Here is a 21824-nt window from a genome sequence, read left to right as displayed (position 1 = left end):
TTCCTGTTAAATGAGATAACAAAGGTTAAAATTTTCGCCACCGTTAGAGGGGCATTTCTGTTACTTGCAGCCAAAAATGTCATAACAAATACAACTACCGTGACAGATACCTGTTTACAGTAGATAAGAATATCACAAAAGCCGCGTATATGCATGCCTACTGTGTCTGACAGTGCATATTCAGCACATACAGAAGTTATCCCAGTTAGCTTCTTGCATTCATATTTCAAGAGACACTTCTAGAATTTGTGAAACTTTTATTCCCAAATACTTAGTTCCAGATTCTCTACTGACAGCCATAATTCCTATTTCTGTTTAGCTGTTCCTTGCTTTAGAACAATGTAACATTCTTTTGACTCAGTCAGGCACTTTTAAGACAGAACATTCACACCATCATTCAATCTGTTGAACTCATCTTTATGTAGTACCCACTGTAGGGTTAGACACAGGTGTCTAGATTATTCCAAAAGTATCTTCATAGTTGCGGTTTCCACTACTCCCAGCCTCTTGCCTGCCTCTGCTGCTCCCATGTTTCCTCCCAGGGTAGGTGGTGGGGAAGTAGTCTCTGAATATCAGTGGATAAAATCCAGCCAATGTCTGCAGACAGACATTCCTAGAGCCTGAAATCTCGGTGTAACCTGATGGTGACCAACGATAGTCCTTTTTTCCCCTTCAAGATGTATGAACAGTAAGTTCACCAAGGTTCACAAACCAGGTACTGCTTGCCAGCACATTCCCTTGTATTTCTAATCCCCTTCAACTTATTTTTTTCATAAAGGCTTTCCATGAAGAGAAGAAAGCCGTTTATGTACTGAGTTACTAATCCTGGCAAAGAGTCAGATGTGAGGGCGGGGAGGCATGGTGGTTGGCGGGTGCAGGGTAGACGTGTGAGAATGTGTGTCAAAACACCTACATACATGAGCATCAAATCTTACCTTGTGGACTTGGCCAGCTACAGAGCAGGACTGTGCAGAGCATTGGGGGCAGCAATTTCCAGTGTCTCGGACTATAATTTCATCCTTAACACCAAAAGAAAGAATAATCCATCAAAAGGAGATACTAATAAAATCCACACTGATAGGAAGGTTTCACTCACAGCCAATTCAACCATGTGCCTCAGCATCCATTATAGCAATTTCCTCTCATTTAGCACTTATTAGTCACCTGGGGCTCTGATAGGAATTAGTACTTCCAAGGTCAGTGTGAATCTTTAAAAAGTTCATATATGCCTCAAGTCCTGTTCCCTTCTAAGAACAAATAAGAACAAAAATAACAATGGCACTTGGTTTTCTTCTAGGCACTGTTGTAAGTGCTTTACATGACCCTATGAAGTAGATGTTCTTATTCCTTCTTCACAAATGAGAATAGTAAGAGCAGAAAGGTTGTGTGACTTGCCCAAAGTTATACAGCTGACCTAGTAATGGCATATGGTTGGAACAGAATTTAGAGCACAACCTTGCCAACACTTAAGGGAACTCAGAGTCTTCCTAAGTGACCTCTAAATTCAAAAGTGGAGGTAACCATTCCTTGATCAACTACTTCACCATTCTTTGGCATCTGTATATAAATCCACATATTAATATATATGTGCATTAGGAAGGTCCTTAACTTGAGCAAGAATTGGTCATACTTCCAGAAATCTGAAAATAGACGAGTGCAGAGCAATGTGGGGAAGAGAGTTTCAACCCCCAAACAACCCACTCCACAGTATACTATCCCTATATTCTCACCTGGATTACCCTGCCCCCAGAATATCAGACCATTTGTCTCTTCTGCCCTAAAAGAATTTTCATAGTAAGCATTTTCTCATTAGTGCCAAAGAGTCAGTTACTTGCTCTGAATTATCACTACAGCCTTCTTCTCTTGCAGGAAGGTAGACTTGCTAAAAGTAGGAGAAGAGGAGTGAGGACAAACCAGAAGTAGTAGGTCTTGGACAGAAGATACATCCAGAACAGCTGACTTCACTTTCTCTTATGAGAAGCAGAAGCTGAGACTCAGTACTATCAGTTACTTGTGTGCACATTTTGCCAGAACAGGAAAGCCAGTGCACTTGGGATAGAGGAGAGGTCACAAAACCTTAATTTTTCATGGAAAATTCCAGTCATACCTCAGTAGTCCTTTAACCCAGTTTATATAACCAGATGGACTCATGCATTACTACCTAATAGGGATTCATTTCAAATGCCTCAACCACTAGATTTAAACCAACAACTATTTTTTGTTGTTTTAAGGTAGTTTATTTTTGTATTATTCTATACAAAAAGCAATTTGACCACTGATGTCTAATAGAGGATGTGAAAGCTGAACAGGCACTGAAATAATTGAGCACTTCTTGACTTCAGATAACATTTTTTTTTCAGCTTGATGGGATTTTGGTAAGGAAGTAAAATAAAAGTATTTTGATGTCATACTTTATTTAGTAATTTTATTGCAGTAAAAAAAATGAACAAAGCCTTCTACAATGTTAGACAAACAGGAAACAAATGTCATGATTATAAATTTTGAATAGGCTTAGAGTTAGTATTGATCCATCTTTATCAACTTGGAACAGACACAATTACAGTCAAGTTTTTCTAACAGTACACTTTTGTAGCTATCATATACTTTAATACTTTTTCTAGCCTACCTACATGTGCCCTTCCAAATGTACAGTCTAATGCAGCAAACTATGGACTGTGGGTCAAATCTAGCTCATCACCTGTTTTTGCAAATGATGTTTTCTTTAAAGTTTTAACATCCATCCATTTATATAGGTTCTATGGTTTTGTGTTACAATTGTGGAACTAAGTAGTTATTCCAACTTGATGGTACTCAAAACTGAAAATATTCAGTATCTGATTCTTTACAGAAAATGTTTGCTCCAAATCTAATATCATACTAATATGAGTTCTCACAAGGGCTCAATACAAAAAAATATAACTAATGCCATTAAAATTTGGGATGGGACTACTAGTGAGGATATATTCAATTATGGTTTTTAATATTCCTTAAAAATAATTATGATAGAGAAATTTATAGTGTGCTTAGAATGATAGTTCTTGACCAAATATCTTCCCACTATAGTGACTTAGAAAATATAGAAAAAAATGAAAACTCCATCACCAAGAACTCATAGTCATCCTCCTGCCATTGCCAAGAAAAACCTGTAGATGTTGTATTTTTGTTTTGTTTTGTTTTATTTTATTTTATTTTTTTGACTGAGCAATTCAAAGTACAAATAAGAAACATCAGCCAGGCATGGCAGCACATGACTGGAATTCCAGAGGCTCAGGAGGCTGAGGCAGGAGGATCTCATGTTCAAAGCCAGCCTCAGCAAAAGCAAGGCAGTAAGCAACTCAGTAAGCAATTCAGTGAGATCCTGTCTCTACATAAAATACAAAATAGGGCTGGGGATGTGGCTCAGTGGTCGAGTGGCCCTGAGTTCAATTCCTGAAATAAATAAATAAATAAATAAATAAATAGCATCATATCTTCTCAACCTTTTGCCTTTCTAGTCCTTCGTTCCTCCACTGTGTGCTATTTGAGGCAGTCAGTGCCAACTCTGGCTTTTCACTTCCCTCAGTATCTTTTCACATCTAGTCCAAGCCCATAATGTCAAGAACAATAAAATGAGTGGGAAACATGTGTTGGGGAAGTAGGGGGCGGAGGGTGCCCTAAATGTAAAGAAGTATAATCACAGAGAAATAAAAGGGTGGGGGGAGGCTGAGGCAGGAGGATTGAGAGGGAAAACCTGTCAGACTCTGGGATTGAAAGATGCATATTTCCTAGTTTCTGGCTATGGGTCCAAGAAAGGGAATAACAGTCTCCTTTGCCTTGTACTTTTAAGCAATGGACAGATTCCTCTTGATCAAAACTCTGTAGACAGGACCTTTTCATTTCTTTCTATATTTTCTAAGTCAGTAGGAGGAAGGGATGAATGAACTGTAGCGAAGGGGAAATATCTTCCCTCTACTCATTTTGGATTCATGATTAAGGCTCCTATAACAAAAAACCGATTAACAAGGGAAAAGCATCCCACTTTATTTAACATAAGTTTTACCTGATATAGGAACCTTCATAAGGAAATAACCTTCATAAGAAAATAACCTTTTTTTTTAATTCAACAGTAGGTTTGATGAAGAATAGACAGTCATGGAGAAATATAACAAGGTAAAGAGTATGACTAAATAGTAATAACCAAGAAAATGCAGCAAGGCCTATTGAGATTCTTCTGTCTATAGCGACAAAGATGATCCTTTTCTCCAGGAGCAGGGAGGGTACCTCTCACCTGAGGGCCTTACAACCTGCTTCAGGGGAAGGTCAGAAAACCCTTTCCAGGTTTTATGACCTGCTTCAGGGGAGAAGGATGGGGAAAAGGTCAAAGTAACCTTTAATTGTCTGCCATTTTCTCAAATTCCTTCATCTTAAAATATTCAGGATGCCAAGCTGCCATATTTGTGGATACCATGACCTAAACCCCATCAAGAGAAAGGAGTAACTCTGAAGATGCAGTTAAAGAACAGACTTCTGAACACTACTACAGGATCTAAAAGGAAACACTTCAGAGCCATTTTGTAAGTGGAGTAAGATGTAGAAATATGCAGTCTGTTAGCAAACAGAAGCAGGAAGCAATAAAAGAAAGACCACACTGAGGAAGAATTAAAAGAGAAATGTGTAAAGCAAATGTGTCAAGTTAAAAATCAATACTGGAGATAATAAATATAAACTTGAGAAATTCTCCCCATATGCTAAGGAAAGATACAAAGTGAAAAATGATGAGAGAACATGATTGATAAAGAGGAGGAGGTGGTGAAACAACTAAGTGTCATAAAGTTTCTGGAAAAAAATGAGAATAATTAGAACAGATGTCATTCATCCATACCAAACTGAAAAAAAAAAACACATTTCAAAAACTGGAACATAGTCTGACGGGTTCTGTAGGCAAAGTAGGTGAAAAGACATTCCTAGGGATCTTGCTTAACCCTGCGATAGCTATCTTGGTCCTCTGCCATTTTATCCACCAGGTGACCCTGGCACACATCCCAATCCCCATAGTCCTTAAGATATTTGTCAATATAAACTGGAGGCAAAACTCTTTTCATGGTTATCTGTCAACTGCCACAGAACAGCCATGGTGTGCCGGCCACTGATGGCTGGGGTATTTCTTAACTGACACTGGACTGTGAAGAGGTTTGGAGAAAGGCCAGGTGCATTCTGGTTGACTGTGGCCCACACTTGTCTAGCTTAACATATGAACACCTTTCCACTTCCTGTTCTGGGTGTGGGGATTCCCCCTTCTTGTAACTGCCCTAGATACACTTCTATCTGTAAATCAGCAATACATTTTACCTTGTGAAACCCTGGATTTGTCCACATCCTTCTATCCCACCCCCACCCCAGTGACATGGCACCTTCTATCTTTGGCTGCTAGTTCTCACATATGGGATTGGGTTTTTCTGAAATAGTACTTCATCTAGAACTATCTTGAAATATGTTTTAATTATAAAGAAACATCCTATAAGGATACAACAGAGTAAAACTAGCTTCTTATAATGGAATAGAAAGGAGACAGATCTCAGACTTCTCTCTGAAGCTAAATTCTGAAATTTAATGGAAAGGAGTCTATAAAGTCTATACAGGACAGCTGTAGACTATAGCCCCTACAGCTGTCCTTCATGCATACAGGCAATGAGAAATAATTGTTAAATACTTAGAGAATCAAAAGATTCACCAATCATCTCTTTCTTGAAAACATATCCAAAGATGAAGTTCGAACTACTCAGATAATCAATATTAGGAATAGGGGAAATGCGGTATTAATAAGACTAGTGGGAATGTCATTAGAAACAGCTCTCAGTAGTTTGAACAGACCATTTTAGTGAGACTACAAAAATGTGAAGGACTTATGGCTCAGTTCACAAGGCATCTGGACAAAAGTTGAAAGCCTGCAATATCAGTATGAATTTAATCCCTCATTAAGGGAATAACCCTTATGTGAACATAAGGAATTTCTTCTTTTGTTAGGGATTATCACCAACTTTTAGAATGTAATTATAACTGTGCAAATAAACATCCGCATTTTCCTTAAAAAAGACTAAAATGAATTACCACAAAAAGAAATCTGTCCTAGTCTTTTTGAATGGAGGAAATATGGGTGATCATTTTCTTTCTGGTTTCCCAACTTTCCTTAATGAATATACATTCCTTTTATAATTATAAAACCCCAAAACCATTGTAGTAAAAATCATGGCAATCCCTGAAGACAGGTTGAGTATTTTTCCAGAGCATAAGCCCTGAGAAATAACATTTCTACTGGAAAACTAGTGTTTTCCTTATATTTAATGAACTCATGCATACAAAATACTTGCAATCATGCTCATTGATGTTAGCAAATATTGTGATGATTATTATGTGTAAGTGCTGGTAACTCCTCATTTAGGAGGGCAAGATAGCATAATGGTTAGAAATAGGAGTCAACATGGTTTTCTGAGGTTGTAATGTACAAGTGCAAAGGAGAGAAGTGCTGTCACTTCCTAACTGCGGGACCTTGAGCAAGTCACTTACTCCCTCCCAAATCTCAGTTTTATCAAATATAAAATGAGGATGATAATAAAAGCTCCTACCTTATAGAGCGATAATGAAAATTACACAGCTCTTAAATATCAATGACTGGTACATATAAATTACCCAAAGTGTGCTGGTGGTGCTAATGGTGGTTGTGATAGTAGTGGTGGGGTGATGTGCTACATCAGTAACACCAATTCTATAGTATCCCTTTATATCATCAGAACATTCAACATTTAATAGCAACATTAAATCAAGAAAAGTGGTTCTAAGTGATCTGACAGTTGAATTTTTTTAAAAGTCATGGTAAAAACACAGACTTCATGCAAGAGTGATTGAAATCAATCTATTTCCAATTCTTCAGAGGGCCTGTATATCATTTAGCTCTAAAGTATGATACCAAATTTTGTCATCTCACATTATCATATTGATGCGAACTGTAAGTGAATACTATGAATGAAGCAAGAGCTTATGTTTAATGTTTCCTAAAATGAGAAATAGTAATATATCTGCCCCCACCAAATAGGCAGTATGTGGTTGAGTTTTTGAAGAATTAAGGCAGAAAGTCCTCCATGGAGTGTTTCCTCCATTACTACTCCCACCTCACTTACTGAAATGGTGGCAAATTGCTTCATGACCCTTCCTACACAAGAGCACTACACCCCAAATGTGCTATCAAAGAGCCATGATGTGACAATGTCCTCCAGATGTAAGAGCAGAAGAGGGAGATATTATGCAACTCGATCAGTGGCTCATTTGTAATCTTAAAGCTGGGACAAGACCTGGTGATGAATTGGGAGATAAGAGTGATCAGGGAGCTGGTATAGTGTGGGCAATACAATCTAGTCCTTCAATTAGATACGTTTTTCCCTCCATTTGACATTCAGCATTTCATGTCTAATTGCCTTTTGTCTGCCTTTAAAAATATCGCCCAATTGTCACAAGATGCCATGTTATTGATTTTGTTTTATTTGACACAAAGTACTGCTCTGTATCAACTGAATGTTGGCTTCCAGCTTTTCCTTAGATCAAAAATGAGCAATTTTCGACTGGAGGCAAAACTCTTTTCATGGTTATCTGTCAACTGTCACAGAACATCCATAGAAGCCTCTGGAAGAGCAAAAAAAAAAAAAAAAATCCTATAAAATACCATGTATACCACATTTGTTTTCAATTGATTTTCTCTTCCAAATTTGTGTGAAGTGCCTAACGTTTTAAAAATCAGACCAGCTTTAAATGAAGAACAGTATCCCACTCTCTTAAATACCTCCAGAGAAAATCCTTCGATAATCTGAATCATTAGCCTGTAAGAATTAAATCATGTACATCTGGATAATCATGCTCAAAGACATGTATGTGTCTTTAAAAAGCAGACTACACCTATACACTGAAAAACAATAACAAACCCGATTGTGTTATGAAATTTTCCAGATGTTTAGCTTGACATTGTTGGAACATCTGTAATTCAAGCTGGAGGCTTCCTTGTGTGTACCCTCAAGGCTCAATTTCATTATGTAACAATTAGCCTAAATGGCTGGTAATTAGACCTATCTGTAGCTTCTAAGGGGAAAAGAAATGTCTTGGAGGGAGTCTCCAAAAGTATAAGGAAAACAAAGCAATTCTTGTTTCTTGTCTCTAGTGCTCTGGAGGCTGCCTGACATAATCTCAGAAGAGACTCCAAGATTTTGAACAGGAAGTTAACAGCCTGGACAAATCCACCCAGAGGTATCTCCCTTACCTGGTTACAAAACAGAGGCAGGCACTGAGCCGCGAAGCACTGCACGACTCCATTTCTGCACACACACTTGGCACACTGGCTCAGCCTCCAGTCCTCCCCATCCTCAAACACACGGCCTTCATAGGAACAGGGTTCTGGAAGGTCGAAGGAGTCAGCATTAGTGGAAGAACTGTGTGTGCTGATCTCAGTGCTAACCGCACAGGTGAGCCCTATGGTCTGGTTCAGGGTGCACAGCAGGAGGCTCTTAGGACTTAAAGCTCTGCAGTCACTGCTACCTTGAAATCTCTTAGTCTGTGTTTTGTAAGTGAAGGAGGGGACATGATGCCTCAGCCCATGCATGGTCCCACCTCCTTCTGGCTTCCTGGGTTGGACTCTCAGCTGCCTGGTCCCCAACCCCAGCCCAATGAAGACTTCCCCCCTCCAGTGGGGACCATGGTGTGGGTTCCAGGAAGCTGCATGTGCCCTATGCACCAAGTCATAGGATGGGGCCCAGGGTGCCTAGGAGAGTCTTCACTCACCAATCAAGTATCCCCAGGCCCCAAGGAGTACAACATTAAATAGCAAATAAAAAAATGCCAGATGGAAAGAGAGAGAGAGAGACCTGGAGACCACAGAGGCAAAGAAAAAGCATTTCCCCCTGCTTTTTAAATAAAGGAGTCTGGAATTTTATAAATTAGGTAGTGGGGGCTGGGTGATCCTCCAATTTCTCAAGGAAAAAAATGCTTCCAATATCTTTCTCATGGAGGGCCCATGAGAAAGCCCCTTAAGACCTAAGAGAGAATCCCACAAACTCAGACAGCACCTTCCATACCACTGGACTCCGTTGTTCATGCATTTTCACTTGCTGGGTCACTTGGCCCCCAAACCACTGCCAATCCTTTTCTGGCGGGTGATGACTAAAATGCTCAGGCAAGCATTCTACTCATCATTTCCTGAGCACACTTTGTAATACTTGGAACAGTTCTCCAGAGAAATGGGTTGCCAGGTATAGAACAAGTGATATGGGAAAGAAATCAGGGATCTTTTTAAAGTGAAAGGGCAAGAACAGAGTATAGGCTGCAGATGCTACTGAATAAAAGAGGTATTCCAGCTATTATAAGTCACAAGAAGGCATCATGCAGCAATGACAGTAATTTATGTTTATCATAAAGACTATTCTATTTAGTCGTATAAATGGAAGAGACATGTTATTTTAGTACAATAAAAGGGGTACATGGACCAAGCACAGATTCTAACCAGAGGGCCTGGAGCCTGATCTTGGCTTGCTGAGCAAAAGTTGGATGCCTCAGTTTGTAACAGGATTAATCCCTTCAGTGAGGATGCAGTAAAGGCTAACAAAAAATCTTCTTTTTGTTGAGAATGTCTGAGAGAAAGATATTGTGTCATCTCAAAGGCCAGTTGACAGAATTAGTGCTAGCAATATGATATGGAGAAGAGATTTGGTTGTTCTCTCCACCAAGGGGCAGGAGGAACTATGTTGGCCTTGTGGAATCATATCAAAAGATAGTCCCCCTCCTCCCTTTTCCTCCTGGGAGCTGTAAAAGCTGAGTGAAGCATCTGGCCAAGGCAAAAATCAATCAATCAATCAATCAATCAATCAATCAGAGACTAGCAGAATCCTAAACTGGGAATGGAATTTAAGGATTTTTTTCCCATCACACTCTCTGATACCTCTCTCCCTACCAAGTGCAAGTTACAACTGGGTTCCAATAAGGCATGAGTTAGAGATTTTTGAGGACAAGGAGACAAGAGTCTGGGTGCCACCATATAACCTCAAAGGCAAAGGTCCCTTTCCACAAGCCCATACTCACTCCCAGGGCCCACGCAGACTGGGCAGCAGCTCCCTTCAGGGATGAATTCCAGCTCCTGGGGTCCACATGACAAGCGTGGGCATGGCTGGGGGGTGCACCTTACTTCCCCATGAGTGCAAGAGCACACACTACATGGGGAAGAGGCCCACTCTGTTCCATGCTGTGAATCAAGGGAGAAAAGAAGAATCAGAAGGTTAGTTCCAGAATATAAGCCTCATTAGCCAAACAGAAACAAACCTTCCCTTATACAAACTGAGGATGAAGCTCAGGAAAGGTGGAAGAAGGCTTGAAAAGTTGAGACCAAGGTTTGCAATTTTCCAAGTTGGAGACCAGTTTAAATATAGACTTTTGTTCTATTATCACTAAGATTTTATATTTGAAAGTTTCAGAAAAACATAAGAAGAAAATAAAAACGACCTGAATCCCATCATTAAAAAATTCTATAAAACCCCAAGTAAAATATACACACATTTACTATGGGTTTTTTTTTTTTTTGGTGTGTGTGTGTGTGTGTGTGTGTGTGTGTTTATGTGATGGTTCTGTCACTTTTTTTTTTTTTTTAAGATGGGATCTCACTATGTTTTCCACACTGGTCTCAAATTCTTGGCTTCAATCAATTCTCCTGCCTCAGCCTCCCAAGTATCTGGAACTACATGCATACTCCACCACACCCTGCCTATCTTGTATATGGTTTTTTGATGGTATTGGAGACTGAACCCACGACCTCACAAATGCTAAGCATATGCTTTACCAGTGAGCTATATCCACAGTCATTTTCAATAGCTCTTGCTCTTTTTCCTTTCTTTAACTTTATTTTTCATCCATATTTATCCCCCCCTCCTGTTCCAATGACCTTATAATCTTGGGGAAGGTGTGATAGTCAAGAAGAGGTTCCTGCTCCATCCAGGTCTCCCATAAACTGTACAGAAGAGACACTCCCAGTGAATGTGTCTATCCACACATGCAGAATGCTCCTAAGCCACTTAATGCTGGAAATACCATGCTCTCAAAGCATTTTGTCTGGGATCTAAGAGATCCAGGCTTTGAGCTATCCTGTGATATTACTAAGTGCCTAAAGTATCTATAGGAGTCACTGTCGATGTGATGCAGAATAAACCAGCATGTAAAAAGTTACAACCATGCCACTAATTAGGGAAATAGCTCCCAAAATATATATTCTTGACCGCAGAATTGAATACTGGTGGCCTTTCCCGAGATAGAGGAAAAAAAGTAGTTTAATGAACTTTTCCACCTGCAATGTTTTCTGAAACCACTCTCCTTTGTCTCACAGGTAGCATCTGAATAATATCCAATTCAGCACAAATCGTATATGGACTTTTATTAAAATATCACACATTCTAGACACTCCACCACCTAAATACAATCTGGGGTTTACAACTACAAGTGTCATTGAGAAACATGAAAATAATTATCCTCTTGTGTCCCTTCAAACTAGCATCCAGAATAGTTTTTCATTTTTTCTCAAACACAAAGCAGCCATCTTACCTGAACAAGTCAGTATTCTTTTATTCTGCAAATTGTTGCCAGGTTGCAAGCAATGCCAAATCTAATGTTATAAAATTATTAGAAACCTGGATATTATTGTAACAATAATAGTAACAGGTAGTTGGGATCATCCAATGATTTGGGAATCCAGCCCTCATCTTACTATCATAATTATTCTCCTCTAGAGAGACTTATTGGGAGTGCAAGAGAAAAATAATGCATGTGCACTCTCTCAGAAACCAAGGATTTCCTTGACCACCTGCAAATTTTCAGGTTAATTCAACCCTTTATGCCTTGGGAACAGGGGTAAGTGGCTTAATTTTCATTAATCTCAGCTTCCTTAACTATAAAAATGAAATGGTAGGATGTCCTCTTCCTTTGTTTCCTACAAAGTTTCAATGAGGAAGACTGTCAGAGAGCCGCAAGGGATGGGCAAGCACAGGCATTCACTCAAGACACAGTCAAGGCTGCCAGGGGAGTCATTGGCCAAAGAGCACAAATATGCAGTTACAAGATGAATGAGTTTTGGCATACGTAATAACAGATGCATTAATTTGTGGTATCATCAAACAATGTGTATGTGTATCAAATCATCACACAGGATGTGTGATCCATTTTTATTTGTCAATTAAATATTCAAAAATAAAAAAGAAGTTGCTCAATCATCTCCCCTCTTTCTACTGCATGAGTTCAGGGTCTTCCTCCTGTTTTTATACTTTTGTGTTGATTATGAGTAGTGGTGATAGAGATGGATACAAAGGCCAAGTCATCTCCCATCAATTTTTACTTCTGCTATAATTACATATAAAACTTCAAATTTAGCACAGCATATAAATACTCAAGTTCACACATTATATTTGACATTTATACATAGAAAATCCTAAGTATAAAACAAAGGAAAAACTTGTAAAATAAAACTTAATAGGCTCTGATGAATTAGAAATTTTAAATCTGTCAAAAAACATAAACAAATGAAAATCCAATGATAAACTGATTAAAAAAAATTAACCATAATGTATAAAAGCACTTACAAGCAATAAGAAAGATGAATATTCCCAATAATGCCAAAAAGCTTATGAATGTTCAACTTTATGAATTAAAATAAAAACTGGATGACATTTTTTAAGATCAGATATGGGAGGAGCTTTAAATTCATGGTATCTAGTGCTGGTGAAGCTGCAGTGAAATGGGATTTGCCCACAGAGCCCTGTCTTACACCTGGAATATGTATGCAGGTAGGCCTCAGCCAGGTGGTCACACTAGAAAGGAGGCTGCATGGTCTGTGTGATACCCACTGGGCCCATGGCTAGATGCAGACATTTAAAATGGAATGTTAATGATGACAGGCATCACAGCTTCAACACCCAAAGTCTTTAGTGCTTCAACCTTCAAATTGTGCTTTTTAAGTTATCTGAACAAAATGATCAACAATACACAAAGAAAGACTTACATACAAGGAATTCCATCTCGTTTTTCATAGTGAAATTGGAAATATTTTAGTGAAAACTGAAAAGCTACCCAAATGCTTAATAATAGGTAATAATGTTATCCAAGGGTATCCTAGGGAATTATTTACAATACAATGTTAAAAGGACATAAACCATACACACAGCATAAATCCAGTTATGTTAAACCGTATATCTAAACTGAGCCCAGTGGCACACAGCTATTACCCTAGCGACTTGGGAGACTGAGGCAGGAGGATCTCAAGTTCAAAGCCCACCTTAGCAACTTAGCATGGCCCTAAACCACTTAGCAAGACCCTGTCTTAATAAATAAATAAATAAAGGGTGGGTGGGGAAGTTGCGGTAATAGTTCACTGAGAGAGCACTCCTGGGTTCAATACCCAGTACCCCAAAACAAACAAATAGATCTATATGTATTATCTATCTATGTCCACTGTCAGCTCCTGCCAAAAAAACCCTGAGAAAATATTAATGGTGTTTTTTCAGAGTATTGGGGTATTTGTGACAGAGTATTTGTGACCTTTTTTCTGCTTATACTTCTATTTTCTAAATTTTCACCAATAAAATATTCTTATTTTTGTCACCACAAAGCAAATTACTGTTTAAAATATCTAATTATTCATTTAGATAACTTAAATAAAGTCAAATTTGAAGGCTGTTTAAAACCACTTGACGTGAACTACTCTATTTTATTAAAAGTTAAGAGGCTAATTCTAAATATCTAGACATTTCAGTTCATTAAAACAGAGCTTGTTTCTGTTACTACTGAAAAGCACTGTTGTTTTTAAACACTTGTAATCACACCACCGTTCAGACGGAGACCAAAAAATTAACTATAATAACAACCTGTCAATCATCAAGCCTTTTCATCTGTAAAATGAGAGGGCTACGTTAGTGAATCCCTTCAGTACTTTTGAGCTCTATGATCATGTGAATCTATTATTTAACTCAGGAGACACAAAACTAAGCAATGGATTCTCCCTTCACAATAAGCTTAAGAATTATGGGAATAACAAAGAACATGTAGTAGGGAAACTCCTTGATGTCACAGCTACAAAAACAGCTTCAGTTGGTGATGCGAAGTCTGCAGAGTGATAGAATGACTCTCTTATCTCTTGAGAAAATAGGTCACATATGTTCCTTCCAAGTTTGTTTCCTACACCTATCCCTGGAAGAGCAACACCTTCCCAGAGTGTTCCAAGGATTGATAATGCATGAAAAGCAGCCAACCTAAAGATCAAGGAGTTCCACACATGTTGAATTTTACTTATACACATATAAATAATTTTATAGTATTCTCCATATCCATTTACAAGAGCATTATTTTTAAAATATTTTTTAGTTGTTGGTGAACCTTTATTTAATTTATTTGCATGTGGTGCTGAGAATCAAACCCAATGCCTCACACATGCTAGGTAAGTGCTCTTCCACTGAGCTACAACCCCAGCCCATACAAGAGCATTATTTTTAACAAACACTGTGGTAGCAAAGAGCTTTGTAAAATCAAGGAATAACAGATGCACAAGGCAAGGCTCCACCAAGACCCAGATTTAGCTGTGCCATCTTAACCTCGCTAATATCCATTTGAAAATATCAGACTTTGACATGGGCAAAAGCAAATTCCACAGACAACATCTTAAATATATTCTTCTGCATAGTCAACTAATAAGTTAGCTTAGCTGTTTTCATAAGTCCAAAAGAAAGGTAAGGTCATAAAGCTTTTACTTTAGCTTTCTGACAGAATAAAAATAATTTTTTTCATATAATTTGTTCCTGTTATGAAGTTATAAATCCAGCATGCTAAATATCCGGGTATGTTCACAGCATATTATAATTACATCCTCTACTTTGAAGGGAACAGGCCACAGAATTCAACATTCATTTCTTTCCTCACAAACATAAATTACTTCTCTTAACCTCATGGACGGGCAGCGTGAGCCGCCCTCTCCTCGCTCCTCCCCTCAATGGGCCTCAACACTAGGGCATTACCACTTGCCATTTTCTTTCTTCAGTGACATGATAGGTGCTTGGATCAAATTAGTAAAAAGGAAGCAAAGGGAATTAATGGTCCTTCCTCCTACCTTTCATGAGGTGATTTGTGGGGAAAGAACAAGGGAAAGGCCAACAAGTCTTTAGAAAACACATTTGAGGGGAGAGTACCGGGAGGTCACAGATGAAGCAGACTCCCCAAATCCTGGCTCTAACAAACCCAACACAAGGCTCCCAAATAACCTGGAGTCAGCCCAAAGCCCTGCATTTTCCTCACTCCAGGAAAGATCTCAGGACTTGTCTAGACCTGCTGGGATGCCAGTTGTAAGTGCTGCTTGCTGCCTGCCCTGTGAGCAGAGGCGTCTCCCAGGAGGCCCAGCTTTTCACTGGGGTGGCCCTCTCATGAGGCCTTAAACTCAGCCCATCTCTGATTTCCCTGGCTTGTAGCACATTTTCTAGGGACAGGATTGCTTCAGCTGATTCCCCTGTGGCCGCCCCCCATCTCTCCTAGCTTCTGCTAAACCCCTTAGAGCCAGGCTTCCTCCTCACATCTCCACAGAGTTCTTAACACACCAGGCTGTTTTACAGCAGCTGGGAGAGTCTCCACAACCTGCCCTGTGGGAAGCAAGCCAGAGGCCAAAGAAAGGATTACTGCTGTTCAGCAGGAGAGGAAAGTACTCTAGAAACTGCTTACCAAACAAGCTAAAAGGGAGGGAGGGGGGTGGGAATAAAGGCAGCCAGATTTAGAAAATTGCCTGGTAGAGCAAGTGACATGGCAAGACTCAGACCAAAAGACCAAATCACACAGTGTTAAACCTGCTCAAGAAAATGAATAGGCCAGGCACAGGGTGCACACCTGTAATCCCAGTAACTCAGGAGGCTGAGGCAGGAGGATCACAAGTTCAAAGCCAGCCTCAGCAATTTAGCAAGGCGCTAAACAACTTAACCTGACTAAAATTAGATTTTGTCTCAACTTGAAAAAAAAAATCAAAATCAATCTCCGGCGCTTTTTGAAGAGGCAGACCACTAGCGTTTCCCTCCCCTCAAAGCTATAGTTCTCAAAATTCGGCCTTTTCCTCAGTTACATCAAGTACCAAAAATATAATAACATTTTCTGAGGGAATAAATTTTGAAAGTGCACATGGAAAAACAACACATGGCCATGTTCTTATCCAGTTCAGAGATTTCTACATGATGGATTATTGGAGAAGGTGTGAAATGCAAGGGAGACGGGGAGAGGATAGCCAAAAAGGACTTTCTGAACGCACATGGCAAACGTAGGCGGCCAAGGGGATTTCTAACCAACCCATGGCAACTCTGTGGCCTCAGAATTGCCCATTGACACAGGTCAATGACCAACATGCTCTTGGGACGAGGACAGGAGAAGGTGGAGAAAGGATCTGCTAACTGAGTCTTTCACTCATCAATGTATATTAAGCATCCACTTTGGGAAAAGTTCCGGGCCAAGTGCCAGGTTACTTTTGGATAAGAGGCAGAGAAGATAATTATAAAGATATTGAAAATATCATCAAGACTTTCAAGCATCTTAAATTAAGAAGATTTTACATGTGCACAAATGTAGCATTAGAAAGCCATTGGCAAGTGTCATTAGAGTAATCCAAGCAGAATTATTGAACTTGGGTGGCACATGTGCCTGGTGTCAAATCTTATTTGAGAGATCTTTTCCCCACAGATTCTGACCTTATTTTGGCTCCCAACAGCTTGAGCAGCACACAGTGATGGGTAGTATGAAGACATTCCCAGTGTAAATCCTGTTTGGGTGTCTTTCAACAACGCATTGTGCAAAAGAGAAAGAGTAGCTTCCTCATGTAATTAGGAGACAGTGGCTGGAGTAAGATGATCCAGACCCAGGGAAAATGAGCACTGTACTCACTGAGATTTAGGAACACACACTGAATACTAGCTGAGAGTGGATATAGCAAACCCTGCTAACCTGTGCTCTCTCCTGAATAGGTGGAGGCACTAACTTAGGGAAAGTTTTGTATCAGGTAGAAGATGAAGATTAAATCAAAGAACCTCTCTCTATCACATTCAACCTGGTGCCTCCAGGTAACATTTAAGTATGAGTGAAGATTAACTATTTTCATCATTTCTAATATAAACCTAGCAATGGTGCTTTTAATCAGTATTTAATATCTCTAAATTAATCCTAAAGGATCTAGAATGAGAAGATATAATTTTAAAATCTTTAGGATATTTTTCTACTACTGTGATTCTTTACAGGATGGAGAGAAGGGTGTGTGAGCATTTTGCCTACTAAGGAAAATTTGGTCATGTCTGCAGACATTTCTCATTGTCTTGATTAAAGTTTGTTACTAACATCTACTGAATAGAAGCTAGAGATGATATTAAACTCCCTATGATTCATAGGACAGCCCCCAAAATAAGGCCTAAAATGTTGATAGTACTGAAATTGAGAAACTACCTGAATGGGGTAGAATTATAAATTATGGTTCTAAAGACCAAGGTTATCCCACTTATTATTAGTAACATGCATTGGCTATTTGCAATTCAATTTTTTTATATCTTTGAGTAAAGAGTAATATCATCTGCTTTATTCAACAACTCATGGGTTGTTTATAACTATCAAATAAAATATATATAGTATACAAAAGAAAGGTGATACTTTTCACAACTTCTCAGTATTAACATTCTCATACTACTCATTATTCAATCAGATTTAATCTATAGATATTTATGTAGGGCTAATGGGATAAACAGGACAGTTTTCATCTTATTCAAGAAACCTAATTGCCCATAGAGAGTCAAATGAGTTTCAGATCTTCTGCAGGCCAGGTGGAAAAAAAAATCTCCCGTCAACCCAAGTTTAACATTCAGATTTCTCTTGTCAACAATCTACAGACATAGAATCAACCTGGGATCAGAAAATACTTACCTCATGGATTCTCTCTTCATGGTGGCAAGATCCAGGAGTCCTCGATACACACTCTGGGCAGCACTGATTGGCAGCTATTTGAAGCACTTCTCCCTAAGCATTTAAAAACAGCTCAGTTTAAAACAGCAACAGCAAACAGAATCACATGGTTCATCAGTCCCCAAGTATCTTAGAGTCTTTAAATCTCATGAGTGTCCGCCAGTGACAACAACAAACAGGATAAGTAAATAAACTAACAAAATGATCCTCTGTTAAGAGGAGCTTCTATGAAAATAATTTCCTTGGGGGAAAAAAAAAGTCTACATCTTTTCACATGTAATGAAGTGAAGAATTATTTTCACTAGAAATGCTCCACACAAGAAAGGCAGTCAGGGTGAGAGAAGAAGCATATTTCCTTAAGGGTAGTATTTTCCTCTATTGGAGAGAGGAAGAAGATTCTGGTGCATGGAGGATGGCCACCGAGCTGGCAAATCCTCCAGCCATCTTGGTGAGGCCTAACGCTGAGGGGAGCTGAAGGGCTGACAGTTAATTTTTACTTGAGAAGCAGAGTAACCAGGCACTTGGGGGCAGGAGGTTGAAGGACAAAGTCTGTCTAGGAAGTAGCATTGTTGTGGAGGTATCATATGTAAGTACTGTGGGAAGCTGGGTAGAATTCCTGGGCTCCAGTAAAAATCTGTCCTGTTTTTCAAGGTTTGTTTTTTTTTTTTTAATTGCAATTGTACTTCTGGATAGTATCAAAACAATGGATTACCACTTGATATCTCAAGATTTTTTTGTGGAAGTTATCACATATTAACTAACAATGAATTTGCCACTATGAAGAATCTATTAAGAGTTACTAAAAATTGAGTGATTGGGGGTGTAGCATAGTGGTAGCATACTTGCCCAGCAATTGTAAGGCCCTGGAATCCATCCCCAGAATTAATATATATATATATATATATATATATATATATATATATATATATATATATATATATATATATATATATACACACACATACATACACACACACACACACACACACACACACACCCCAGAAGGTTGGTATTTGGGGCCCTGTGATTCTCCTATTCGATCCTCTTATTCACATCACTCCTCTACTATATATTTTAGGATTTCCCCAATTCTAGATGTGGCAGAACAGGCAATGAATGATTTTGACCAAGAATGGTGGAAGATTCTTCATTAAGCCAAGAAGTCATGACACATCTACAAGATAAAAGTCAACCAAGAATTCAGTCAGTAGAATGAAAAAATAAAATTGTGTGTGTGTGTGTTTGTGTGTGGTAATATTTTCTTTGTTATTTTTTGTTGCTTCCATTTTTTAAAAAAATTGTATCTACAAGAGAATTCTCATTCGCACAACTACATCCACAAATGTGTATGGGAAATAGGGTTGAGATTTTACAACAGTTAATCCACTACATAGATAAATACATCAATAACAGTAATCGCCAAATTCTTATTTGCTTGATAAAGAACAAAATTTATATGATATGGGATTTTATAAAATTGCCCATTCTGTGCAACATTAATGACTTCTCCGGAAAGTCGCCTCTGAACCCAAATAAAAAAGTACACTTCAATTTCCACTAAGATGGCAATAGAAATTACATTAGCATAATTTCTCCTAAGAATTTCATACAGATAGGAAATGAGATAATCCAGTTGTTTATATTCTAACTTGGCAGCAAGGAGCAAGGGAGAAAGGCAGAGAGAATGGAAAACTTCAAAGAATGTCTTATGCCTCCAAATTAGTTTTCTTTTATTATATAACAACTAATTTTCAGATATGGTTCTCAAAAAACTCATTTCAAAAATATAGTATTCTTTATGTGTGAGTGGCAGTAGGCAAGAAGAAAGGGAGGTTCCCAGGGAGGGTCCATCTGTTGAACTTCCGGTGGGGCATGACAGAGATGAGGTGAAGGAGGATCAAAAAATGTTGCAAGTGTGTGCCTGGAAAATGGGAAGCAAGGAATTCTTGACACCTGACCATGTAACCCTACACAGCTTGGTGAGCTGTGGACTGCACAAATCACACAGGCCCACTCTTCCTCTGGGCTTTGCTCTGAAGAGCAATGAAAGTGACTGCATGGGCAAGAGACATCAAGGACAACTGTCAGGGGAACTGAGCAAGAGGACTTGATTAGGTTCTAGAAGCACAACTAACAATAAGGGATAATTTCATAATTTTAGCTAACATTTATTGAGTGCTCATAAGAGCTAGGTACAGTAGTCTCCTTCCCATGTAGGATACATTTCAAAACTCCGAGTAGATGCCTGAAACTACATATAGTATTGGACCCTATATATTCTATGTCTTTCTTACATACATACATACATATGATACAATTTAATTTGTGAATTAGGCTCAGTAAGAGATTAAAAATAATAGCTAATCATAAAAGAGAATAATTATTTTAAAATGCTGTGATAAAAGTTATATAAATGTGATGTCTCTTTCAAAATATCTTATTGTACTATAGATATTTTCAGTATGTGAATTTCAGTACTTAATGTTTTTCTTTCCAACATCACGATTCTTGAGCTTTGGGGCAATTATGAAGTGAAATAAAGGTTACTAGAACACAGCACTGCCATATCAACACAGTGGATCTGATAACTGAGATGGCTACTAAGCAACTAATGGGCAGACAGCATATACACTGTGGATACACTGAACAAAGGATGATTCAAGTCCTGGGCAGGATGGAGGAGAACTGTGTAATATTTCATGACACTACTCAGAATGTCATATGATTTAAAACTAATGAAGTATTCATTTCTGGAATTTTCCAGATAATATTTTCAGACCATGGTTGACAATGCAAAACAACAGGTAAGAAGGCACTACTGTACTAAGCATATATAAGCATGCACAAATATGTTATATGTATATGTATGTATGTATATATATATATATATATATATATATATATATATATATATATATATATATAGTGTGTGTATGAGTGTGAGTGTGTGTGTGTGTGTGTATTCTGTGGCACCTAGATCTCAGTTTCTTCTCTACCTTATATCTGAGCATCATTCTGACAGCTTCAGTGTCTGTGAAAATGATCAATCCCACATTCTTTCTTTGTACATTATTGACCACCTCAATTCAAGCAATCCTCACTCCATTTGTCTTAAAAAAGCCCATAGCCATAGTTAAACTTGGAACCTATCTGCACTCTACACTACTGTAGACCAGAAGCCTTCATCTCTCTGAACCTGTGCCTCCTAGTATTTAGCTCCCATTCATCCTCACTCCCACTAACCTTATTTCCCTCAGAGACTCTTGAGCACCTCTTTTCCTGGTAGCCATTCAGCCCCCAGTTGGCATTGTTTTCCTACTGATGTCAGTCTCAACACCCACCACTTCCCATGTCTCTACTCTGTCTCTTCATGAGAATGGCAAAATCCCAGTCCCGTATCTATCCCACATTTTGTCTTATCCTCTTTTATACTTGACTGGTGTGCATTGCTGAGAAAAGCATTCCACTCTGCAGCTTGGTACCCACAAGTTCATGGCCTCCTGCTCCCATAACACCACCCTTTATCTGACCTTGATCAGTCCCTTTCTCCCCTCACTGACCTCTAACATTCACTACTCTCATAACTCCCACAAGAATCTCAAAATCTTCACAAAGAAACCTCACTAGGTATGAACTGTATCAGTATCCTCTTCCTTTTCTCGCCCTCAGATTTACCTGTATCTGTATTTATCCATGGGTTTTTCTTTCCATTCCTAGAGGATGAGGTTGCTTTCCCACCCCTATCCCATTCCATACTCTGGAATTCGCTACAAACTACTCTAATTCATTTTTTCTCTTTCATTCTCCTCCCTCCC

General features: G+C 38.7%; 1 protein-coding gene across 6 annotated transcripts in view; it reads right to left on the bottom strand.

Annotated features, from left to right (window-relative positions):
* The window catches only part of FRAS1 (Fraser extracellular matrix complex subunit 1), a 448933-nt gene that overhangs the window by 249174 nt on the left and 177935 nt on the right, over nt 1–21824 (bottom strand). For all 6 annotated transcript variants that reach the window (XR_014023287.1, XM_081304117.1, XM_081304120.1 and 3 more), the window contains exons 4-7: nt 17971–18063; nt 10093–10252; nt 8282–8415; nt 936–1019 (exon numbers count right to left, since the gene is read on the bottom strand). Coding sequence is in view for 5 of the 6 variants with exons in the window: in XM_081304117.1 (XP_081160243.1) it covers nt 936–1019; nt 8282–8415; nt 10093–10252; nt 17971–18063 (471 nt within the window). In the remaining variant the exon portion in view is untranslated. The remainder of the gene's footprint in view (nt 1–935; nt 1020–8281; nt 8416–10092; nt 10253–17970; nt 18064–21824) is intronic.

The sequence above is a fragment of the Spermophilus citellus genome, assembly GCF_964194105.1.
Source record: "Spermophilus citellus genome assembly, chromosome: 8".
NCBI classification, from domain to species: Eukaryota; Metazoa; Chordata; class Mammalia; order Rodentia; family Sciuridae; genus Spermophilus; species Spermophilus citellus.
This window is presented reverse-complemented; position numbering and strand designations above follow the sequence as displayed.